The sequence below is a fragment of the Chaetodon trifascialis genome, chromosome 12 (genome assembly GCF_039877785.1).
Source record: "Chaetodon trifascialis isolate fChaTrf1 chromosome 12, fChaTrf1.hap1, whole genome shotgun sequence".
Classification (NCBI taxonomy): domain Eukaryota; kingdom Metazoa; phylum Chordata; class Actinopteri; order Chaetodontiformes; family Chaetodontidae; genus Chaetodon; species Chaetodon trifascialis.
Window position 1 is genome coordinate 8,990,359 of NC_092067.1, and position 27,111 is coordinate 9,017,469.

General features: G+C 41.6%; 1 protein-coding gene across 1 annotated transcript in view; it reads right to left on the reverse strand.

Moving 5' to 3' along the window:
- itgbl1 (integrin, beta-like 1) overlaps nt 1–27,111 on the reverse strand; it is a 44,354-nt gene that overhangs the window by 12,053 nt on the left and 5,190 nt on the right. The window contains exons 3-8 of the mRNA XM_070975300.1: nt 19,690–19,836; nt 17,963–18,085; nt 15,808–15,948; nt 12,056–12,196; nt 10,520–10,666; nt 3,315–3,431 (exon numbers count right to left, since the gene is read on the reverse strand). Coding sequence (XP_070831401.1) covers nt 3,315–3,431; nt 10,520–10,666; nt 12,056–12,196; nt 15,808–15,948; nt 17,963–18,085; nt 19,690–19,836 — 816 coding nt within the window. The remainder of the gene's footprint in view (nt 1–3,314; nt 3,432–10,519; nt 10,667–12,055; nt 12,197–15,807; nt 15,949–17,962; nt 18,086–19,689; nt 19,837–27,111) is intronic.

Consider the following 27,111-nt stretch of genomic DNA (forward strand, 5'->3'; position numbering starts at 1 on the left):
TCTCTCTCTCTCTCTCTGTCTCTCTGTCTCTCTGTCTCTGTCTGACAGCAGCAGCAGCTGCAAAGGGAAATATCAATTTCAGTTGAGCCTCTAATGTTTTAGTGCAATCTATCCATTACAGAGGTTGTGCCTAAATGGCTGAAATTAAGAGCACAAACTTCCCAAGACCTCAAATAGAAGCTTCAAAGGCCTGGAGCAATTTCTCTCAAACTCAGCTCAAGGGTTTAGAGGGCTGTGCCCGTGGATATCAAAGAGAGCAGATAGGATCATGCTGTATTGATCTTCAAATTCAGCGTCTGCTCCTGGCATCATTTCAAAGTGGGTGAGTGTGTGTGTGCACATGCCGTGCAAAATGTGTGTCGCTTTCTGTGCAATAATTAGGAGAGGACTGGTAAGTGAGTAATCATGTCCAGCACATTATTAGACGTTCATTTAATGTTTTAAGTTTACCAATGATATGTTGCTGTGATTGATGATGCTCTTTCAGTCATAATGTGGTAAGTACAGCAAGAATGACTGAGTGATCACATTGGAGACACTCCTACTGTCCATCACATCACTGGGCTGGATGCAAGAACATTTTCAGATTCCCAAACCTCTCGTTCCTGTTTCCATGAGACCATGGTTGTTTGCTCATTTCAAGTTGGATTCATCAAACTCTCTTCACTGCATTAACTTGTTGTACAATGCTTGCTTCAGCCTAATGAATGTCACCTGTTCATGAGTAGGTGCGTGTTCCTGAGATTCGGCCATTTGCATAATCAACTTCTGCAGCTGGAAATCAGCAGATGTAAACAAAGCAAATGTAGCAGTGCCAGTAGTCGTACTGGGGCTCTGAAAACAATTTGAAACCGATAAAACACCTTCCAGTGATGTGTCAGCAGAGCAGCGCTGCACTCTGATAGAAACACAGAGAGAATGGGTTGACAGCAGGATAAATGCTAAAAAGTGTCTGGCTTAAGCAAAGAGGCCCTTGACTTCGACGGGAGGGGCTCAATGGGACATGACAGTGACAGAAATACACTAGAGAATATCATACAGTCGGTGATGTTACACTGTCAGGCACAGTTGAAGATGTTCCCCTGACAGCGACCTGAATAAAGACCCTAAAGCAACTGTTGGAGAGGACGACTAGATTTTCCTAGTAACTACTGAACTGTGCGAGTTACTATGCCAAAATATGCCAATAACATTAGAAAATCTGAGAAAAAAAACTTAGCTGATATCTGTAAAATATTTCAACTCCATATTCAGATTATTTATTTCTCATTTTAACTCGATTTTACCAGGAAGTCTCACTGAGATCAATGGGCAACCATCACAACACATTCAAATGCAACATTCACAACATGATATACAAAAAATTAAAACAGAAGACAGAAGCAGCTAAAAGGAGTTTTTAATCAGTTCTGAAAGTCTCAATTTAATAGTGAAGCAAACAAGACTATCAGTGTGTAGACTGGCTATACTATTCTTAAATACCTGTCCTGGTTTGATCCACGCAAAATGAAAGATGACGTGATTTCAGCACGACAAGAGGCAACACTTTCTCAGGCATTTTCCCACTAATGATAAAGTTTGTTAGCTAGTTAACAGGAAGCCGGAGGAGATTTTTCTTCAGAAAATGTTCTTTTTGATGTTATATATTGTGGTTGTGGTAGATACTGGAGCCGGATCAGCAAAGAGAAATAGAAAAGGGACAGCGATAGAGCACCAGCGAGAACACAAGTCAACCTTATTCAGCCATTCAACAGATGGAGAGAATTGTGAATTTGACATATGTCTTTTTTATGTGTGAATTGAAGGCATATATATATAGGTCATAGTGAACATGACTGTAATACAACTGGCTTATAACTTGACATTTTATGTTGATCTTTCCTCAGAGTGATTGGATTATTTTTATTATGAAGACCTAACACAGGGAATGTAGATAGATAACTGAATCTGTTAGTTTTGGGCTTACAGGTAAGGCAAGGCAAGGCAAATTTATTTGTATAGCACAATTCATACACTAGGCAATTCAAAGTGCTTTACGGAAGCATAAAAATCATACATTTTGATTAGAAGAGAACAACAACAAAAAAAATAAAAATAAAATACAATTAAAGGAAAATTAAAAACAGACACCAGTAAAAGACAATAATTTAGCATTTAAAATGATTAAAACCATTGAGCAAATACATTTACTTTAAGTAAAAGCTGTAGCAAATAATAATGTTTTCAACCCTGATTTAAATGAGCTGACACTTGGTGCAGACCTCAGGTGTGCAGGGAGAACGTTCCACAGGTGAGGAGCATAATAACTGAAAGCTGCTTCACTTTGTTTGGTTCTCATTCTGGGAACACACAATAGACCTGTCCCTGATGACCTGAGGGGTCTGGATACTTCATATGGAGTCAATAAATCTAGAATATATTTTGGTCCTAGACCATTTAATGCTTTATAGACCAACAGTAAGATTTTAAAGTCTATTCTTTGACTCACAGGAAGCCAATGTAGTGATCTGAGGACTGGTGTGATATGGTCCATTTTTCTGGTGTTTGTAAGGACTCGTGCAGCCGCATTTTGGATCAGCTGTAGTTGCCTAATTGATTTTTTGTTTAGGCCAGTAAAGACTCCATTGCAATAGTCCAACCTACTGAAAATGAATGCATGAACAAGTTTTTTCATGTCTTCTTTGGACAGACAACCCTTGATTCTGGTTATATTTTTCAGGTGGTAGTAGGCTGATTTGGTAATCAGCTTTAAATGGTTGTTAAAATTCAGGTCCGAATCAATAATTATACCAAGATTTCTGGCTTTATCTGTTGTTGTCAGTGACATGGAGTTAAGTTGAGCACTGCTCTTTGGCCTTTCATTTTTGGGGCCAAAAACAATCACTTCTGTCTTATCTGCATTAAGCTGAAGAACATTCTGGCACATCCACTCTTCTCTTGCTTCTGAAACAAATGCACATTAGCCAAATCAAGATCTTTAAGACAAGATGTGGTGAAAACACCACAACTTTTGTCCACAGGGGCTGTCGAAATCAACAGTATTATGTCTTACAATCCACCTGTGGAGAGAGATCTACTAATACGACGGGTCTGAAGAACGGATCCAAGGAAGAATAGTTTTACTTGGATATGATAGCTGAAAAAAGGCCTCCTCCACTCTGTACAGCCTGAACAGTAACGCTGAAAAGTGGCCATCTGTTTATTGCCATGTTCTTTCAATTCCCTCTGTTGCTCATGCAACTTGAACAGCCCTTAACAGACACAAAGATTCAATGACTGTGTGTGCATGTTTGTGCGTGTGCGTGCGCGCTCACCTCCACAGACCTCTCCACTGATGTCCTCGCACTGACGGTCGTCACACTCACAGTTTTTGCCATGAACCCGACTGTCCCCAGGTGGGTGGCAAGTACACTGTCCACACAGGCACTGACCTACAAAAACAGAGAGGTTTTCTCACATCTGAGTAACGTTTCATAACAGAGCTGAGTTTTAAATAGCTGCTCAGTAGGATAAGTTTTTCCTTTTTTATTCAACCAGTTATACAGGGCATTCATTTCCATACCTACAGTAGATGTGTGCAGTGACTTGATCTGCCTGACAACACTCCCTCCAGCTGCACGGGGATATCTTACATGTAAATCAGTTTCTCTAATAGACACTGACACGGGCTACACGCTCACACATGCACACACCTTGAGATGTTGCTATCGCACTTCAATCAGCGAGCTGCCAGTGAAGAAGGCCACAGGGGGGACTCACTGAATGAGCACGCCGGCTAATGGGGAAACTCATTAGAAAAACATCATCTATTCTGAACCATCACTGGAGGTGTGCACTATACCTGCTCATTGATCATTTCGCCAGGCTGCTCAGAGTCATATCAATGATGGGCGGAGTGCAGGCCACACACTGATATTTGGAGGATTAGAGGGAGAACTGTCTTCTACGATGCTTGTCATAGTCACTTTTCTATCGATGCTCACACCTTGTATGTTATACATACAAACGATTTGCTCCAAATAATTCACTTCACTAACTGAGCCATCTGTTTCTTTAGTAAAGCTTCTATAATAATACTCTAGCAACAATGCCGCTGAGGGGCGAAACGCAATGCAACCTCAGAGTGTCTCTTTTATTACTACCTTAAATAGAGCTTAAGAATAACTCTGCATAAGAGAAGGCATCACTATGAAATATAATGCATTTGTCTTGTGTGCTCTATGCGTTCCTGACAGAGGAGAAAGACACACTGTTGGAAATCTTTTAAAAGTTCCCATCGGCTGATGCTGCAGACAAAAGACACCCAGAAGGGCTACAAACAGGTATGCTGCCCGCCATGAAAAATAATTGCACAAAGGGAATTTCCCAGCTCAGTGAAGACAGATGGTTAAAACAAAGCATGCCGAGTGGTTCTCTTTCTCTTTCCTCCTGTTCTTACTGAACAGGGTATGTCCTCTTTGCACAATCATTATTCACTCTCAGTGTTTTCCTTGTTTGCGGCCCTGCAGGGTACATTTTGTGTTTAGTGCCACTAAATAACACCTAAAACACATCCGTGTGTATGTGATGTGTATGTGCCTGCCCTTATCTTTTGATGACTCATTGAGTGGAATTAGGGGCAATAAATAGAGCTGAACATGAATTTACAAGCCAGCCACTCCACTGACAGCATCATCTAATTTGTTGTCCATGTCATATCACTGTCTGGTTTTATGCACGCACACACACAAGCACACACGCATACACACACGCTCTCTAGCAACCTCTCTTCCTGCTTCACATACAACATATCACCATCTGCTCTGGGGACTCAGTTACCCTAGCAACCAATGATGTCATAACACCCCTGCCTTATCGATTATCTCTCTGGTCGTCAAACCATCTACACCAGCGTGTGCGTGTGTGTGTTAGTGTGTGCTGATGTCATCCTGTCTAAGGTGAACAATGTGTTAATGACAATGTCACATCAATAGACACCAGCATGACACGTTTTTGACTCTATTCCCTGAAATCTGGGCCAAATCTATGCACAAAAACAGGGCAGGTGAAGGACGGGCATGCTCATTTTTGTCCTTTTAGTGAGCAGGGGTGAAAGCTCAGTCATGTTGCACTGCAGCACAAAGTGCAAAGGGGGTAGAGCAGGATGAATACATCGTTACATTGATGAATACTTAATCAGCGTGTGATATGTAGGCTTGAGTAATGGTCAATCAAGTCAGCTCCTCTCAGTCCTTTTAAAAGCAGCAGACGGTCCCTTAAGGGGGATTGGGGGAGAGTCCAAGTAAGCTTCTCCCGAGAGAAAACTGCTCTTCTCCGAGAGACACAGGGTCCCGATGCAACCTACAAGGGTAGATGATATATGGGCTATATATTTTGAATTCTCATTTCAGGAATCATAGAAATTTGCTGCATCATTGTTACTGCTTAACTTCTCATGTCTTTTGTCTATGCAAGCACATTGAATGCAATGTTTAAACCAAAATCCTTGTCTGTGCACACATACTTGGCCAACAACTCCTGATTCTGATTCTGCAATTCCTGTGTGTGTGATACATATTTGAGTATGTAAATGTGCAAAGTAATGACAGAATGGGGAAAGAATAGTTTGTGTAAACTGCTGACATGGCTACATATACTGACAGCTTTTATTTACATAAAGAAAGCTATACATTTCCATAGAGGATGATGTTGCTGAAGCTCAGAATACATCCTTGAGGATGCCTCCCATCCTCACTCATGATTAGAGGTGCATAAACCCCAAGTCTCTGTAGCGTGTAAGTGTGCTTCATAATTTACAGTCCATTGCCATAACGAAGGTTTTAATTCAAGTATCCACCCTGTTTAAAACATGCACAATGTCGCAGGACTTCGAATGAAAGATTCCAGATAGGACTTGTCAAAGGGGACTGAAAGGGAAAGCCCTCATACATTGTGCAGGGGAAGCAGACCAATCATTAATGCTACATTGTCACATAGAAACACTGAAGAAGTGATGTTCATTTAAATGAGAGCATTTAAATGTTCCAGTCAAAGAAAAACTGCAAAATTCAACAAAAATGAAAGATGTATGTGATTTCAGAGATGTCAGAGACATCTCAGGCTCACATTTGTTACATTTTCAGTAAAGTGGTCTGAACCTCAGTGCAAACGCGTGTCCATTCTCGTGGCAGAAGCAGAACCAAAATTGTGCTGCACTGGCTGATCTGCATAAACACAATCACAGCTGTGACACTCTTCTCACCATAGAGCTGCGAAATTAACACAGGCTAAAGCATAAAAAATGTTCTTGCATTGCACCTGTGTTTGCACTTCTGCCATCTTTGCAGCTGAAAAAGAAAAAAATAAAGCTCAACTGCAAATACTTAAAACATACAGTGACGAAGATTAAACCTGGATTTTGCACTCCAAAAGATTTTCAAAGAGACTCATCACTGAACACCATGGACTAGCAGTTTTAAACCCACTCTGGCAGCCTTCTTACCTCCAAAGCTTGCCATCTCTTTTGACTCGATTTCATTGTCAGTTCTGTGACAACAGCAATGAATTCAGCATCACACCCGCTATAATAAATCCAGTCTAATGATGGCGGCCTCTGTGCTGTCTCCCATCCTGTGGGGTGAATGAACGCATTCCATTAGCACCCAAAGTGAAGCACCTATCAAACGGGTGCACTGTCAGTATCAGGATGTACTAAGTACATGTATATGATAGTTGTTTAAAATGCATTCAGTAAAGTGCATGATATAAGTAGGCATATAAGTAGGCCATTTAGATGCATAGGCGAGCAATAGCAACACCATGCATTGCTACAGAGAGACAGTGGGTCTCATTTTACTGGCTAAATGCCACCATTAACACACAGATAGTGGTGAAAATGTGGTTGAAGGCAATGCAACATCATTATTGTCACATCATTAATCACAGAGGCACAAGTAAACTGTTGATCTTAAAGCAGCACACCATTGCTTTTGTACAGCAAGACCCATTAAAAAGTCAAGTTAAATACTGTCAAATCGCTGGGCCTTCAACTCCCGTGAGAAACTAAAAGTCAGGATGTCTCATCCTGACTCCATCTTTTATAATCTTTTTTAAATTAATCTTTTCCAGTGTGTAGTACAGTAATACAATAATAAACTGCTGGACTTTCCCTTAACTGTTGGGAACTAGAGCATAGTAAAGCAAAAGATGTTAATATCTACTACAGGCCACACTTCAGAAAGCAGAGAAAGGAATCCCAAGAATCAGCAGAAAGACGTTAAAAGCAGGTGTTTCCTTGAGGAAATACCACAGTATAAAGAATGTGCTATCCACAAGCGTCTTGCCTCTACTGCTCAGGAAGAAAAGCTCTGGAGCTGCTGTTTCAAATTTCAAGGCTTTTCCGCTCAAGCTGCCATCTCTACCAGCCGCGTTCATCCATGCCTAAGTGATTTTCTACGTCTGTCTCCTTCAGTTTCTCTCTCACTCTCTCTCTTACCCTCCCACCCTGCTTCCTGTCCCCCTTCATTGCGTTTCTCGCAGACATTCACTCCTCTCTCTCCCTTCTCTTCCCCCTTACATCCTCCATTGAAGCTTTGCAATGAAGGTCTCCAACCGCTGTGATCGTCAAACCGCCAAACCAAATGGCCATCCTCTGGATAAGACTATTAAGTAGACTAAAAAACACATGTCCACACACGCACTGTACTAAACACAGTCACCCTCTGAACAGACAGGCAGTGAATGGTACGTTTGGACATTTATTGCTAATAATCGAGGAGAAGCAGAGGGAGAAGACAGAATTTATGACATGCAGACAATACTTTCAACATGTCATAAATACACACGTTTGGCCTCAGCAGACAGAAGAAATGCTGATTCTATGGAGCAGTGTCTCATATATGTTGAACAACATTGCAAATCCTAATCCAAATTATTAATGTAATTAATAATATTTATTTGGCACAGTGCCATTTGGTGTAAATGTACACATTGGACTGTCACTGTATGGACTGGGATGGCAGGGGAAACAGAATTTTTAAAAGGAGGAATTTATGGATCCCATTAATTGTTCTATTGCACAGGGTAATTTAAAGTTCCATTTTGTTGCAGCAATTGGAGATAATTTAAAGGTACTGCTGGAGGAATTAAAGCTAATTAACTCTCCCAGCACAAGTTAATCTTTGCTGTTTTATTACATGAGGCGGGGGTGGGGGCATTACGCCTGCTCTACCCCGTTGTTGTGGAATGAGACTGTCAAAACCTGAGTGTGCTGTGGACAGCACATGTAATGAACAGCTGATGTAGTCAAAGATATCAAATTGGTTTCACTTGAGGCTTCATATGGTGGTTATGATATCGCTGTCATTGTTCTAGTGTTGGCTCATGGTCGATGCTGACTTGTTGATGTAGTTGTCTCCATGGTAGCAGCCCTGCCCTATATGTGTTTCAGGTGCCTGATCAAATCAGCAGGTTTCCTATCCATGGGTGTGATGGACGGCTATGGCCACTATAATATACAGCAGGCTCCAATCCACATATCTTCTCTTCCCATTTGGAACATGGCAGCGGCTGAAAGGCTGTGGGTTTCACAGTGGCTTCCCTTCACACTCGAATGAAACAGGAAATCAATGTCCCACATTAACCCCTGATAAATCCACAGGGCCCTGAAACCAAGTAGGTTGTGCTCCTTGTTGTATAGCCCACCACCGCCTACATTACCGAGTTGAATCACTGCGAAAGCAACACAAGACAGCCGGCTTTACTGTGCCTTTTCTTACTTTCCTCATCTTGAAATACAAGGACAGTGCAAGGTATTCCCCAGAAAACTACAACAATATTTAGAGTAAAATTAATGGAGTAGTGGTACACTGAACAATGGCCCGTACAGCACTATAAAGCTGATTGATTAAGGGTGCTGCATCAGTGTAAAATACAGGTACAAGCGATACCTCAGAAGACTTGTGCACTGTGTAGCTACTTGACAATTTATCTTACTAACAAATGACCGTAGCGCACTTTAGAACAATGCAGGCTGTCAGTCAGTCCACGAACAATGGCAACGTGACCATTGTTCATTGTTAGCACTGAACACAGACACAGTATCTGTCTGGAAAAGCTATGCTATAATTTTGGTTTCGCTTATTGTTGTCTGGCAATTCTGTGGATGAATAAACTTACGACAGATGTAATTTCAAGTGACATCTGACATCATCTACTGTACGGACACCAGACTCCAAACAGCATACCTTTTTTTTTACTTGGCTCAGAATGTGATTTTAACTAACACAATCAGTTTTATGACACATGTTTCTGACAACTTTAGAATAATTTTGGTTATTTCAGTTGAGAGATTTCTATGCTCACTGCTTTAGGTGTGCAGGAGAAGGTGGGAGAAGAGTTTCAATGTAAAAACATATCAGATGAATAGACTGAATGTTTTGTTTTGTAGCATAAGACACAAAGAGCAAATCAGTTTTTCTAGCCATAAGATATACACAACTGTTTTCTTAATGCATCTATTCCCTCACTTTCACCTTACTGTCCTCAATCAACAGGTTCAAGGGTGCGAGACTGGGACAACAACTGAAGCACAACCTGGATCTTTGAATTTAGCACAGGTTTCCAGTGTTGCCTCAGTATCTGAAAGTAATATTAGTATTAGGCCTTGCATTTGGAGGCTCCAAGAAAACAAGCTTCCTTTGTTCAGACGGGCCACTAATGAAGCATACAGTGCACTGTAATAAATCTAGACACATCGACCTACAGCTTGTTCTATTGAGAGAGCTGTTCCAGCCGAGGCTTACACTGTTGCAGGCAAACAGTGCTCCTTAATCTCACACAGGCACATAAATGCACACCTATAATGTATATATATGAGCACATGTGCACATGCCAGAACAGAAACATTCACATTCACAAGTGTAAACCCGCATATGGAGCAGTCACGGGTGCAGGAAATGAAGAGAGAAAGGAGTTGCTTTCCAACTCAGACTCAGTGCATTCAGTCTTCTCATAACAGGTCAATTTCATTCTTGCAGACAGAAGATAAACAAAATCAAAGCAGGTATTTAAATCAAAATTCAAGCTCGCTGTCTTATTGGTAACGTAACAAAAGCCCTGCTCCTCTCTGTACACCTCAGTTTTTGTCTCCTTTCCACATACACTGCTTCTCTTCATTGTCAGCTTCAACTGGGCAGCAACCATTGTCCTGACTATGCTGACTATGGGTTTTCCCGAGTTTTAATGCATGCTATGATTGGTTGTAGATTTTTGTTGCAACCAGGGAGGGAATGTATCTCCCCTCTATGACATCACAACATTCATGCATATGATAAGTACGACAGAATAGATGCACTGCATGGTGGCCTTTCAGTTGAGGGCTTGTTTAAAGATGCTATAAGGTGTTTTTTTACAGCCTCCAAAGGACGGATTAAGAGATGTGAAACACTGGAAATGGCCTATTTTATACCAAGAGGTGAGGACAGAGTGCAGGCCTGCTGCAGTAACCATGGCAACAGGAGCGGATGGGAAGACCAGGTACCTCGTCCGAAGCAGGGCAAATTGGACGTTCCGCGACACTTCTTCACGCTGCTCTCCAGAGACAGCGAGCAGGACAGAGGGTGCTCACACTTCTTCCCAGCCCATCCCTCCTTGCAGTCACACCTGCCACAATTACACTGGCCCTGACCTGCCAAGAGGAAAGAGGTGTAGGAAGCAGAGAGGTGAAACAAAGTGGAGGCTTTGTACAAGGAAAATTCAAATAAGAGAACTGGGGGGTGGGGTGGGGGGCAGCATTGAGTGCAGTGGGCGCACCAAGCAGGGTGGAGAGTTGGATAGGCTGTGGAGCAGAAAAGATGGCAAAAGGGGAGCTTGTGTGTGTGTGTGTGTGTGTGTGTGTGTGTGTGTGTGTGTGTGTGTGTGTGTGTGTGTGTGTGTGTGTGTGTGTGTGTGTGTGTGTGTGTGTGTGTGTGAGAGTGAAAGGGAAAACAGGAAGGCAGTAAAATAAACAGGGAACAGGACATGCTAGAGGTGAGAAGATGAAGGTGAATTTATTGTCCTTATTGGCTAAGTAAGCATGGACTGTCTCCTCTAAGCTTCTGGATGACTAGCATTGATTAGAACCGCCCTGGTCTGGGTTTGGGTCATATATAAGGCTATACATATATATATGTATACAGAGAGGGAGAGACAGATGGAGAAAGATGAGATTTAAAACATCAAGATGAGAAATTCTATTCTCTGAAACAGGGTAGAATATGCATGAAGGTATGCACAAAAATATGTTAACTGTACATATGCTACAATGCTAAGATACATTTACTTGTACATAAATTATTAGTTTCATGAATAGTTGGCACAATTGCAGTCATTCATCATATTTTGTTCATTATTTCTTTGGAGGAACAGTGGAAAGGTCATGGCCACCCCTCCCCACTTTATTGGTAAGTTATATGGAAAGTTCACTTTTACAGCTGCACAGTTGCACCAGAGTGTTAGAGGAAGACGGGGAGCTGTTTTTGTTATGCTAAGATCTGCAGTTACTCAGTGCTGAAGATGAATAAATACTGTTGACATAAACAAAATTAGATACCAGCAGTATATGAGAAAGTTCTCTTTGGAAGCAGTGTTTTAATATTTTGGTTGATACACTTATTTGCTCTCTTGAAGAGAGTTCGATAGACTCTCACCTCCATACAGGAGCTGAATGCATAGCTGGAGTTAGTTTAAAGACTGGAAACAGGAGGACACAGCAGGTGTGGCTCTGTCGAAAGGTAACAAAATCAGTCTACCAGTACCTCTAAGGCTCATCATTGTGAGCTTTTGAAAGAGTCACGCTAGCTGCTTCCCCCTGTTCCCAGTCTTTATGCTAAGCTAAGCTAATCTAAGCCTGCTGGCTTTGGCTACATATTTAGCACACAGAAACGAGAGTGGTATTGATCCTCCAATTCTAGGCAAGAAAGCAAACAGACATATTTCCCAACATGTTGAACCAGCTTGAAAGAGGACTGCACATTTCTGTAAATATACTGTATACAGGTATTTGACTGCATTTTTTACCCAAAAACTGCCCACTGACCTGAGCAGAAGTCGTCCGTGTATCGGTCATAGGTTGCATGGCAGTTCCTCTCATCGCATTCACAGGTGTCTCCATGTATATCTCCCCAGTCACCAGACGGATCTACATCGTAGCAGTTACACTCTCCACACACGCAGGTCCCTAACAGCCACAGCAAACACACAAACACACATATGTGTGAATTAATTAAATTGCATTGATTCTCCATTGTAAGTTTTTTTGTTTTTGCCATGTGAACAGGAAAAGAAACAAACAAAACAATGCAAAATACGACTGACATTGTATTAAACAGGGCTGGGGGGGGCGGGGTATTTCTGTTCAGCAGGGGCTACAGCCAACAGGAGAAATACAAATTCTCCTTCTGTCCCATTTTTCTTCTTTTATCCATGTATCTGTCTGTCTGTGTCGCTCTCTCTCATTTGTTTTACATCTTAGCCAGGACATCAGCTGAACAGCAGCCAGTGGAAATCCCATTTTCTCTTATCAGCAGTGACAGAGCACAGGGAACCCCAGGGGAGCCAGGCCAGCTGGCAAGCCTGTGGGCTGTGGCTGGCGCGTGTCTGGCCCTTGGCCCTTGGTTCGGTCTCCCTCACCACCTCATAACCCTGGAGCCCTGGATTTACAGAGCCATGCGCTTTCATGTCTGCCACAAATGTCACAGCCTGCCTTCACCAGAGCAGATTACTTGTAACTGTTAAGAAATGTTCTATAAACATGATAAAATCTATCAAATCAGGGATCTACGGGAGGATGCATTTATGTTCTGCATATTCAGAGACGGTGTGTTTTCCAGCTAAAACTCAACCTCCCTCTCCACAGAAAATGGGAATGTTTTCTCTCTATGTGCCTCATGCAACCATGTTATCTCCGAGTCAAATTGTTTTGATCAAGAAATCATATATAGATGCACGAATTTAGCCTCCGGCATAATGTGGCTGTTATCATTTTGACAGCATGCCAGTTAGTGTATTATTAGCTCTACTGAGGCAGCTAGGTGAACCTAACAGATGGAGGGGGGTGACAGTTTGCTGGAAGGGAGTAATAGAGTAATCTATTGGGTACTGTCAGTCAAATCATTCACTCATTCATTTCAGAGCGTGAGCAGAGCAGGAGATAAAGGTTACCGTTGAGCAAAGTAGGAGAGAGAGGGAAGATATTTTACAGCCTCATACGAAACACTTCACATTTCTACATCTATACGGGATGATGAAATTAAATCAGCCCTCTTTCATGCAATCACCGTCCTCAATCCATCTCCCATAATCACCGGGACTTATCTTCACAAAGTAGGATTCATTGAGAGCACAGTGCTTGTATGTCATATAGAGAGGGGATTCGAGAATTGTTGCCACTGTTGACAATTGTTGTAATCATTACCAAATTGTCTGATTGTGAGAGATGTGTTGTACTTGAATGCGGCAGAATGAAATCCGTCGGTGCGTTTTACTAAACTGGGGGAAAGGGGAAGATACAGAATTTATGGTATCCCGAGCAACAGAAATAATGCTGACAGTATGTTCAACATAGGAAAGTGATGTTTTGGACAGTTTACAAGACGAGTGTGCATCAATTACATGAGGTAAAATTTAACATGCTGTTAACATTCAAGCCACACAGGCAGCCTTATTATATATATACATATTTCGCCTTAAATAGGAATAACTACAACCCCAATCCCCAAAGTTTTCCCAATTCCAAAGTGTTCCTGAGCTCATGTATTAATCTCCTTTCTACAATCATGTGTTCACAAAGTGGTGAACCTCTCTCCATCCTCGCTTGTGAACAACTGAGCCTTTCCAGGATGCCCCTTTCATACAATCATGATACTATCACCTGTTACCAATCAACCTGTTTACCTGTGCAATGTTCCAAACAGGTGTTTTTGGAGCATTCCACAACTTTCCCAGTCTTTAGTTGCTCTTGTCCCAACTTGTTTGATCATCAAATTCAGAATTAGCATATATTTACCAAAATCAATGACACTGATGAGGTCAAACACTAAAAATATTGTCTTTGTACTGTTTGTAATTGAGTATACGTTAAAAAGGGGTTCGTAAGTTATCACATTATGTGTTATTTTTTTACACAGCATCCCAACCTTTCAAAATCAGGCTTGTAAATGTAAAGCATAAGCTTTCCCAAACATTATACATGTTTTTACATTTCATTAGCTTTAAATCATCTTAGCCAGGCTCAGGTTCTGTCCAGGAGTTTACTGAAACAGTTGATCTTTCACTCCACAGAGTGAGAGTAAGAAAACTAAATCAAAGCTATGAAAAGCTGCATCTTTTTCCACAGCACAGTCCAACAATCTATCAAAAAGGAATCAATAAAGGAATCGATGAAGTATCATAACAGGTTGAAAGAATCGGAATGTTGTCAAGTTAATGGGACAAGCTAAAAAATTGTGTTATGATTGAATTTAACCTATAATACATATTTACAGACTGATATGGACTCTTTTTAAATAGCAGTCATTTTTCCTTTGCTCATTTTTTTCTGATGACTCCTGGGACTGTCAGACCTTTGCCTGCCCTTTTCTATGCTAAAGACAAGTACAACGAGCTGCTACACCATGTACACTGTCTATGGATGTTCATGCTGTGTCAGCTGTGCACTTAACCATAAATCACGGGGCTCTGTCCGGGTAGCCTACCATTTAGACCTACCACTTAGCCAGCCCTCAACCAGTCCACTGTAATTAATTTTAGAGAGCTTTCCTGAAATCCCTCAGGATCACTGGAGTTAGGTTAGTGAAGCTATTTCTCCGACTGCCCGTCCGCCAAGCTCGGGTGACTTTCAGCGAAATTTACATGAACCAGTCTGTTCCCTGCATTTTTATCTGTATTTTTTTTTTTTTTTTTTTGTCTCCATATCTTTCTGTATTCTCAGTTTCAGAGGTGGATGCCAAAGGTGACTCTTCATGTGAAGCCGTCAGATAGCAGAAGACACACTGTACTGGTCATGCATGCTGGAGACTGTTACAGATGAAAAGTGGATTTGAATCTGGATTGAGCATCAGTTTCATTCATTTTTCCATTCTTCCTCGTCTTAATAACTGTAGGTAACAGACAGGAAATGAAATGTTTGTTTCCTGTTCCTAAGCAACACAATTCAATTAATATTGTTGCTATAATGAGGTGTATTAACGAGTTTTGATGCTGAAGTGATGAACATAAAAAAAATCACAGAGCTTCCTGGATGTATGTTATCTATCCATCCATTTTCTATGCCATTTATTCCTTTCGGGGTCGCAGGGGGGCTGGAGCCTATCTCAGCTGTCAACGGGCGGGACACCCTGGACCGGTCGCCAACCGATCGCAGGGCAACATATATACACAAACAACCATTCACACTCACACCTAGGGGCAATTTAGAGTCACCAATTAACCTAATGAGCATGTTTTTGGTCTGTGGGAGGAAGCCGGAGTACCCGGAGAGAACCCACGCATGCACGGGAAGAACATGCAAACTTCACACAGAAAGGCCCAACCCGGGAATCGAACCGGCGACCTTCTTGCTGTGAGGCACGCGCACTACCTGCTGCGTCACTGTGCAGCCTGGATGTATGTTATCGCTTTGTAAATCAGTGAGAATAGATATCCACATATGTAATTTTACTTTTCGTTTCTGACGATATCACATTCAAGATTTGCTGTCATTTAATCAACAGTCATGAAATAACGATAAAAAGGGATCCCAGACTGCTGGCACTGTGTGATGTATACTGGCACTGGAGCGGGTAAACAGACCTCTGTTGCTGCAGATCTTGCCGTCTGGTGACGTGCACCTCCGCTTGCTCTCCCATGGACTGATGTCACACTGGAATTCACATTTGTCTCCATGCCAACCGGCGGCACAGTAACAGTTTCCACAGTAACACTGGCCATGGCCTGGAAGCAGATCAGAGATGCAGAAAGTGATGAGTTCACCCCCGTCAGTGTTACAGACTGACAGCCAGTTTAACACACGTCTACATTAAGCCCTCCTCGCTCGGTAAGATCTCCAGCTTTTAGGATTTCAACACGATTATGTAACTGCTAAGAATGCTGGTGATGTTATATTTATGGCAACCAAAACCAGAAAAAAAAAAAAAAACAACATATTGTTTTGAATCAAAATTTCATATGACAAATAAATACCACATGTTCAACAATTTAACACTTGTTTTTACTATTTGGAAGTGTCACTATTTGAAAGTTACAATTAAGTTACCTGTATTTCTTACAAAAAATCCAGAATCCATCATTTGTTTTTCTAAAGGAACTTATGAATAGCTAATTAACATCGACAAGCAGCCCCTGAAACAAGCTGTGGGGAACAGGGATGAGCATGAGACCATAAAGTGCAGATGGCAGTTTGAACTACATTTAACTCTCAATTAACCTTCATAGTCACAGGAGGCTGATGTGTTTTCTTATGTCAAATTAAGAACTTATTTCAAATTGTGTAAAGGGCATTACACTCATTTTAAGTCTTGCCATTGATGACAACATGTGGGACAGTGTTTGCATGAACTTGAAGCAGCTGAACCAACAAACTGACACTGTTCAGGAAGTGTGACTGCTGTCTTCTCAGTAAGATGGGAACACAAAAACACAGTTGTTCTGATGGTATTTTCACATCTGCACATCTGTTGACTCTTCGAACCATGTGAATAAAGAAGTATTCGGTCTGCTTCATCATAAAAACATCTTTATCCTGTTTCCAATGTTATGTCTCTGTTTCTTGTCCAGGTAGCCTGCACACTGCCAACTTTATTTTGATTTGGAAACAGGGGCAAAACTTATGGGAAATTGGTACATTTTTATTTTAAACCACTATCTTTCAGAAAGCGATGGTTACCTCTGTATACTAATACATGAGAGGTACAAATGGGACTACTCAGAATCCTGTCCTGTAAAGTTTTAGAACTTGGAGCAAAGTCTGGCTAATGTATTGGAGTTTAACTTTGCCTGAAAGTGATTTGTTTTCTACTTTTCCCAGAGCATGCCCCCTGTGGTCCCCCTGCTTTCTCTGTGCTAAGATAAATCACATATAATGCTGTCAGTGCGTTTGCAGTCATTTTGGAAAAAATGGCCCAGGTACTGACAGAATTTAACAAAGCAAATTATATCAGCTACCTAGCTAATTAATGTTGGCTCAGTAAGTTGATGGGAAACTCATTTTAATGTTTCTGCTGACCTGCTTGGAAACAAAAACTGTGCAAAAGGGTTTTAATGGACATTAGACAGCTACATACACAGTAACATCATGCTTACTTAGCATGTAGCAGTGCAACAATGCTAAAAAACAATGCTCACCACTCACTCATTTCCACAAGGATCATCAACATCGGCCGTGTCCGAATTCATTCTCTGTCCACTATGGAGTGAAGTATATTTCAATGTCTGAATTCTGAGCGTGACAATATATACATCTATCTAAATCCCATGTCATGGACACTACTTTCCTCTAACAATTTCACAATGAAAAGCTATTGTTGTGCAACTCTACATGTGCAGTGATGAGTAAAATTGATGAGTAAAATGCTGTCAAATGCAATGGACAGCATTGCTCTTGTATTGCAGGGTAGAGCTAGTTACCCCTTAACACAGAATTGCAAGGGAGATAACAGTGATATTCCTCAAGCTACCCTTGTTGGTACTACAGGCGACAAAAAGACATATTGTTATTTTAGAAAATAAAGATGTTGTGGCAGTAACCCTTTAATATAGCAGTCGCCATCCCAAAAGAGCGCCTTTCCAGTTGGTATGACAGCTGCTAACACAGGGTAGAAGAAATAAGTCAGCCAAGACAGAGCGACAAGGGTGGACAGTCCTTGAATAACCATATGTTAAACTTAGGTGTCTGTTCTGTTTTGGGGGAAGAATGAGGGGAGGGCGAGACAGGGTCTGCAGGGCATACCTCCACACACCTCTCCGGTGTCCTCGTCCAGACACTCGCTGTCATCACACTCGCAGTAACGTCCCGTCACCAGACCCCTGTTGTCGTTATTGTCACACAAGCAGCTACCACACTGGCAGGTGCCTATTGAAGAAACCAGCTTTAGACATAGTTCAAGCTTTTTTGATTGAAAAGGGCAAGTTTGTTTGTGTGCATTTGGCTACAGTATGTGCTCCGTTGTGGATGGGAGGATTGCGTGTTTTGTTGCACTTTGAGACCAAGAACTCAGCTGGTTTGCAGATGTGCATCGGAGACACCTGTGCATCGTGTGGCAATGGATCTCGACTGCTGCCTCACTACTGAAGAGAGTCACATTTTGGGGACTCACCTGCCATTATGGGGACAAAATGCGGGTCCCCGTAATGTAAATCACTAAATTTTAGGGTGAAGACTGACGATCACGCGTTAGGTAAGGTTAGGTTAGGTATAAGTTAGGAGTTAGGAATAGGCAAAATAGCGGTTAGGGTTAAGGTTAGGGTTAGGGTAAGGCTCCAGGAAATGAATGTAAGTCTATGTAATGTCCCCATAAGTGATAAAAACACAATGTGTGTGTGTGTGTGTGTGTGTGTGTGTGTGTGTGTGTGTGTGTGTGTGTGTGTGTGTGTGCGCGCGCGTGTGCTGGGGCTTTTGATGCGCTACAGGCACAGAAGGCTAGACAGCTACATGATGGGAATAAATTTGCATTTCTACATGCTCAAACAGGCCACATACTGTATAGTGCATGCTTTCACACAGATACACGCACACACACTCACCCCCGTGCAGACACACAAATCCAGGTTTAGCCTTCATTTAGCTGGGGGCATTGTGGGCCAGTGATGAGGTTGCGCCTGGCCAGTGAGGGGTTGTGTGTGCGGTAAACACCCTCAGCCCAGACATCACCTCACAGTGTGTGTCGTCAGTGTGCCAATACTCAATCATGTGTCCACATAAACACACAAACCTGGACTGTGCATCAAATAAGCTCTGGCTTATGAGATTTACAAGACGAAATTGAATTATCAATACTTACTTATAGTATTGTTAAGTCAAGATGTCAGTCTTCCCAATGATGCTGATTCATGCATGATTTTATTGATGCACGTGTGTTAGTGAAAGAGAGATTTATACTTATAGATACATGTGACAGCAAAGGGATCACAAGTATCAGCCTTAACTGATGGGTTAAATGGGTTTTTAAGGTGGAACTAATGGTGTCATTATGGCTAATAATAAGTAATAAGCTACTAAAGAGAAAAAAATGATAAATGTATAAACTGCAGACTCCATGTCTTATTAAAAAATATGTAAGTAATGATCAAACAGATCATGGGTTTTGACTTTGTAATGAAAATCAGATGCACAGTTATCAGTATGTGTAAATTTCACAAACTACCTGCAACCTACACTTTTTTTTAATTAAGCTTATTGTCCCTATTAGCTTATTACTAATCTATAAAGCTAATAGTTTTTGCCTTTGGTTCCAACTTCTAAACATTTCATGAAGAATGCTTTAATGAAAAGTGGTACTAAAAGCTAAAAATACAAAAAATGCAGCTTAATGTCATTGTTTTATGTATATTTCATGCTTATGTAAATATGCAATGCTGGTTGTTGCAGGTTTTTTTTAATGCTCGAGCGTACCCTCTTCTAATTGTGCATATCCAGGACTGATTGTGTGTGCACGTGTACGTGTGTGATCGCAGTACCTCGGTTGGAGCACACCACCCCCTGTGGGTTTTTGCACAGCTCTTTGCTCTTCTTGTTGGGTAGGTTACACTCCTCCTGAAACTGGCAGGCATCTCCGGACCAGCCTTCATCACACTCACACATCCCACAGTCACAGTAGCCACGGTCTGAAGGGAAACACAACACACCACATGCTGTTTCTCGATGCTGAAAAGCATGCCCATCGCCAGTGCTTCAAATCGCTCTACAAACACGAGGACACACATGAGCGTTATCTTAAATGAAATGATGGCATCACGCCACCTGGAGAGTACATGAATAACGGGTATGGGATTCATTTGACACCCTTGACTCCTAATTATTCTAACAGACCCATTGTGCTCCCTAGTAACTGTCCTAGTGGATGTGAAATCACATAAATGTACATCTTGTAAGGAGTACCATTTATCTATTATATGTTTTTAGTCTTATTTGAAATACAACTCTTTTTGTTGTAAAATTAAAGGATGATACACTTCCTCATCAATCACTCAGTGAGAACATTACCGTGTTCAATGTTCAGAAGACCCACTCAAGCAGTTTGGCGTCGCTATTCCTCATCATTCTGATGGCCATAGTGAGCGATATGAAAAACAGGAGGGATCATATGATGCAAATGAAGGCTGTTGACAAGTTATTATAAATGTTGCTCCCATTGGATTTAGCAGCGAGGGGCCTTGTATGTCACACTCAATCATTCTCCTGACTCGTTCATCATGTAAATGTGGTGTCCTTTTCAAGGGCTATCCATCAGTCATTAACAACAGGCAAGTCCCCTGTCTCTCCTCATTATCAATACGTCTCAGCAGACACTTGAAAAGAGGTTCAAGGAAAAGAAGTGTATGGAAAGTGTATTTCAATGGAAGGTGCGCCACAGATACAATACAACTTTGAGGAAAATAAACTGATTTTAAAGAAATCTCAAACCTCTATGCGCTTGTTGACTGTTGTCATATGAACTGTAAATTCGAGGGGCTCTTTTCTGCTGGCTGTCTAGACAATGCAATTAAAATTCTCAATCCTTCTGTGGCAGTAAGAAATGCAACTCTGTACAGATATAAAGTTACTCATATAAATAGAGCATAGTTCAAAAATCCATTGCAATGTAGTCACATATAGGTTAGAATCTTGCAAAGCAATGGGTATTCTATTATCTGCTGTCTGCACAACATGTGCTTTCTCGTACAGACTTACTGTACCTTTCTGCGTGTTGAGACTGTCAAACTGTTAGCATATGCAAAAAACAGTCATACGCGTCAAGAGCAGAGGTGTTTTTACAGTAATTACTGATGCTTAAATCACTGGCACATTGAAAAAATATGCTGTTGCCATTGTACATTTGTTACTATTTTAATGCTCTGTGGAAATAATCAGATTTTTCAATACATACTAAACACAGACTCACGGAGATAACGTGAGATTATACGAGTGGACATTTCTTTTTGGATTCATCCTTTAGTTTTGCAGATGGAAAGTACTGCACAATAACTGAAAAACAGAATTACATTTAAGTCGCTCCAACTTAATTCAGCAGACTATTACAAAGTCACTGCCACCCACTAGCTTGCATTAATCTCTGCTTGGCAATCACTCTGACATATAAAACGGCCCCTCTTTGTCTGCTAGGCAAAAGTTTATGTGTGTGGGAAGGTGCCTGTCTGTCGACAGTTTATCTTTTCTGGTGCTTCCTGAGCAGTAATTCTCTGTGACTTGGGGGTGTCCATGTCCATCCTACAATCCACCAACGGACCAAGCCAATCAGAGTCCAACCAGTGCCCAGATACATCCAATGAGGTTGGAAAGAGAGGGTGCATCTGTGCCGGCATCAGTGGCAGTAATAATAGGTGATGTGGCATTACCATGATTAACTGCTCATGAGGAGAGGATGCAGGAAGCTAATTTCAGGTTTAGCATATACCTTGTTCCTTCTTAATGATAAACAAAGTATAATACTGAGAGGGGGATAAACAAATAGGTTTGTATGGAACATAGTAATTCATCAATTTTGAGTGATTGCTGGTTAAATATATTTCCCAACTAAGTTCTTTTCTGTGAGCAGAAAACACTTACAGCACTTAAATTTCAGACAGTCTTCAGGCAGTCAGGGCTATTCTGAAATTGCAGTGCAGATCCCAATTATAAGCAACCCTTCAGTGCAGGGAATACATTACATACTGCAAATCTGAAAACTCAGACTGCCTCTGTGCTCATTCATTGTTTGTAATTGATTTTTTTTGTCTCGCAATGACATCTCCCCACTTACACTGTTTGGATCATGTTTTCCATAACATGATACTCATTTCAGTGAGTAATTATTCTCCCTTGCGTTCCTCCCTCTGTGGCTTGCTGAGAGTGAAACAGCAGCACGTCAGCTCGTGTTCAGTGGAAAAGGTTTAGGAGACACCTGTCTCAGATAATAACTCATACTCTGTGTCCTCCTCTGGTTTTCATCCTTCCGGTTTTTACAATTCTCCACCAGGGCATTCAATTGTCAACTTTGGTGACTTCAGCATACCCTTGCAGTACTACTAAAGATTTTTTAAACACTCTCCAGAAACAGAAACACTTGTTCCTATGGCATGAAGTCTTTGGGGGCTTTAATGGGTCCCAATCAAAATTGCCTTCTACTAGTAGACTTGGATAGACTTGAGTGGCTTTTTTGTCCTTGCAGCCCACGCTGGAATCATTAGGTGACTCACCACACAGGCACATTGCCCAGCAAAGCTCAGAATATCTAAGTGAGAGCACATCAAAATATGTACTAGAAAAAAAAAATACAGAGATGAACAATTTAATGGGCTGTAATGGCTGAAGGACTGCATTTCACGCTAGGTACCTATTTTCTGGTTTCTCTTTGGGAAATCAACGGAAATTATGTATTAAACCTATTAGTCACTTTAGACAGACTGCCATTACTGAGCTGTTCTCCCATGTTTATATCAACTGTCTATAATGTCCATATTGGAGGCATTGCCATAAGCTTATGTAATACTGACAGAAAGCGCATCTGCATCTGGAGGAGTTTAATTTGGAACAGCACTGGACAAAGTAACTTCTTATGTGCCGCTGATATAAAACCCCCTTGGGTGGGATCATCTTTGGCTCGGGCAGGGGAGGGGGCATGGAGGCTGGGGACTGAGCCAGGAAAAGAACAGAGGCTCTGAAATCCCTTAGCCTTGGAAAGAGAGGGTGAGAGGAAGAGGTAGAGAGGCTAAAATCTGAACCCCAAAACAACCATCCATCAGCAGGGGAAAGGGTTTTCGCTCCGATTCCTCCAGCATTTCAACTGCTCCTTTGAGATGAGAAGGAGGCCCACATGATAAAGCCTGCCAGGATCATAAAGTTACAGATTGTTCTGGATTGCAGACATACTTGGCTTTCTGCCTCAGTCCACATCAGTGACTGGGGGAGTGTGGAAGCTGCTACCAGAGATGCAGAGGAAACTGCTGACCTGTGTTTGATCAAACATTGTGTGTGTCATATCAGTAAGTGATCTAAGCGTAAAGAGTCTTTGATAAAACATTTTTGAAATAAATTAATCATCATGTTTCAATAAAGATGGAACTCAAAGAGGATTGCTCACTAAAGGGTTCTGTCGTGGTGTAATGGCATAATTCTACCCAATATTGTCACAGTAATTACTAACAAGTGCTGTAATTACAAGTTTTTGTTGTTGTTTTTTTTCGTTGGCACAGTGCTAGCCTGCAGAGCCCTGGGCCACCCTCTGCGTTTCTGACAATGGAAAAAGACCATAAATCGCAGAGGAGCACAGCCGGTCTGAACACACACACTAGAGAAAAACACTTTGCTCAGTTCAGCACAGACAGGGAGAGAGAGAGAGAGAGAGAAAGGGAGGGAAAGAGGGAAGGCTGTGAAAAAAGAGGATGGAAACATTGCCACGTTGGCCCTCATCTACAGCAACAGGGGAGTTATTACAGAAATGACAGATGTAAAAGAACTCAAGAGCTTCATTAAATATTCCCTGAAACACTTGAAAACAGGGTTAAATGCTCAGAGGTTATGTCTCTCGTGCATTGGAGCTTACTTAAAAAAAACAAACAAACAGAGGAGTGAAATGGGAAGGTTTTGCACAGTTGGTGAAGATTTTAGTCCAGGTCACCATCCCATTGCCCTGCGACAGTATGGGCTTTACCAGAGGGAGGAAAAACATGTGTGGCAGCATCAGAGCTGTGTGTGAACCCTAGAAAATGAACAGCAACTCCTCTAAAACTCAAGCTCCAGTGTTACTTCCTAGTTTATGGACTAGCGCAAGTGATTTTGATTACTTTGGGATGGAACTAATGTATTTTCAGCATCGTCATGGAACATTCCACCGTACAAATAATGTGCATATGTGCGCTGATGTGGGAGGAGCAGCCTTGAGTTTCTTTAATGTAGAAGTACAGGAGCTTTCTTAATAATTCCTTAATTGTGAAATCTTAAAGTGAGGAGCCTGTCTGTATCTATTCTTACAGGCAAAAGACTGTAATATGTAAAAAGAAATGAGAGCAGACATATTCATTCTGATCATTCCTGCAGAGAATAGAGGGACATTTTTAGTATATGAACCACTGCCACATGCTTCTATAATGCCTCCATCCTAGCATGCATTTGGTAAGAACACCCGCGGCTGTTTACTATAATATAGTAATTCATTTGTATACATAGATGCATGGCATATAAAAGGAGAACTTCCAGTTCAGTTGACTTGCGTGTCTACTGACTGCACCCAAAGCAATCCTGCATGACAAAAGGAAAGAGCATACAAACTCCCCACAAAAAGGAGCACGATCTCGTTTCAAAATTGAGGACATTCTTGCTCTGTGGTGGCAGTGTAATTACTATCACAATCACAATGCAGCCATACACAGCTTTAAAAAATCAGATCAAATGGAAAAAAGGGAGCTTATTTCACATAGGCTTTCTTCAACAAGACAATAGACAAAAAACGTGGCCAACCTATGTTTTTAAAACATTGCTGTCAGACCTAAATTTACAAATGTATCATCCCCTGCTTCTTCACCCAGCTTGACTTGTTGCTCTAATTGAGAGGATCTGAATCAGGCCATGTTTGCCTGGTGAATGCCATCCAAGCTAAGAGACCATTTCAATGCCAGGCGAGCTAATGTTTTTGGAAAGGAAAAACACACAGTTTATCCCTAAGGAGAAAAAATCTATTGGATCTTATCAGTGGGCAGTTGTGAGAGGCAGAGATAAGGGAGCCGCAGGGAGAGAAATTGGCTGCCGATCTCAGACAGCAGACCATGCAAGCTGCATGGGCCGTTGAGCAGCTGAAGAGAGGGGGTGTGTGTGTTCTCCTCAATATACTTTGAATATAACTCCTGGGTCCTATATACTGTACACATCAGCATATTACTGTGAGAGAATGTGGCTGGTTGTGTGTGCATAAGTGTAACACTATGAGAATGAGCCTGATCCTGCCTCTGTGTGCGTGCGTGCGTGCGTGCGTGCGTGCCTGCGTGCATGTGTGTGTGTCTGTGTGTGTGTCTGGGTGTGAAAACCCATCCCTCTTTTGATACATCTAGGTTCCATTTGCAGTCTGTGTGCCAGTGAGTGAAACCCCATTATCAGTCTGAAGCAGGGCCTTCTCGCTCCAGACTGCTGAACCATAATGAGCTCCTCACAGCAGCCAACTTGTCTACCCAAATAAATCACTCTACCTCTCACGTGCGCGCGGGCACACACACACACACGCAGGCATAGCTCCATTAGACCTGCTCTGGATGCACACATATCTCCATTAAACCCTGACACTCACAGCCTACTGACTACAGAGGACATCGAACAAAAAAGAAAGAGGGTTCTTTTTCCTTAGATCATAGAGGGACCAGCCTCTCTCTCAACTTCTAGGGTACCTTTTCTGATAAATGCCTACTAAGTCTTGGCAACAGGTTGCAACCAGCCCTCTTTTACTCTAAAAGTAATGCAGTCTAATATAAAAAAAAAAAAAGCTTTGTGTCTGTGACAGTTCTACAGTTTTTGTTTAAACTGTGTGATTTAAAGTTTTGGTCATTTTAGAGGCTGTAGTTTGTATTGTTTCACACTGAGAGGGTTTTCCTCTGGTTTATTAGCCCCATTTATATCAATGCGGGTCGTCTAAATATGAGAAAAACCTCAGTTTGATGTGATGATATTCGACGTGCCACAAACTACACCCTCCAAGCAGAACGAGCTGTAAACACAACACTAACATATTGCAGTATAACCTTAACCTTTCTAAATTCGTAGCAAACAGTGCTGACTTACACACCGAGCAGAAAGGTGGTAACATTATCATTCATAGGGAGTCCAACATTCACTCTCCTTTGGGTTTATTTTGCTTTCCACCATCTCCTGAGGGAAATATCTGGCTGTTTAGCTGCGAAATGCTCCACTCTGTTCACCGGCTAGTTGCTAATTTTGTCCATCTGATGTTTGGTGCGGGGCAACGGCGGCTTCTTGGGCTCCAGTCCAGAATGTTTTCTCAAAAGCCCTGAATCTTTCAGGTTTTTAAATTAACTTTGAACAAACCCTCAGGCTCTCTGACTGGACATACAAATCAATGCTAACATTGTCATGAGAGGTTGCTGTCTTGTGTGTGCCGTGTACAGTGAGCTAGGTTGCTAGCCACCTACCTAAATGCTTATGGACATAAGCTTTTCGTGAGGAGTCAACCTCAGCTGCCAGCCACAGAAAGCTGTTGAGGATCATAAGCATCAGCCAGTGAACTGCGGACTGATGCTTCAGGTGTGAATCCACAGCTAGAACACTTCAGCTAGTAGCAGTGAGATGGTGAGGCGACAGACCAATATGGAATGATGGCTAGCCAGAAATATATAGTCCAAAATATAATAACTTTATTTTATGAATATAAATATAGATACTGATGATGATGTCCAGAGTTTTAGGCATTATATTATTGTGAATGGCGTGAAAAATAGTGCATACAGCAACTGTAAATGGGGAAACAAATCTCCCAGGACCCCCCTAGTTTTGGTCTACGTCTCGAATGTTTACAACATTTGGCTGGTAGTGTAAGGTGGGTTTTTGAAGCTTTTTTGCTGAAAACAGCTGGATGAGAGCAGTGAATGACTTAAAAGATGCTTTATAAAGCTCTGTAGAGCTGAGGAGAACTGCAAGGTCAGATGATCAATCTTCTTACCGTGAGCTATCCCTTTCACATTACATGTAGCCATTTGATGTATTGTTAATATAAAACTATTGATTACAGCAGCTTCTAAAAATATGACAATAGAGTTAAGCCAACCTAAACTAGTTTCAGCTGAAAACAGAATATTGTAACCTTCACGGAGGTAAGATTTATTACAGGCTGCTAACTAATAATTAGCAACTAAGTGAAAATCCATACCACTTTTCCCTGTTGATGATATATTAGCTTATCT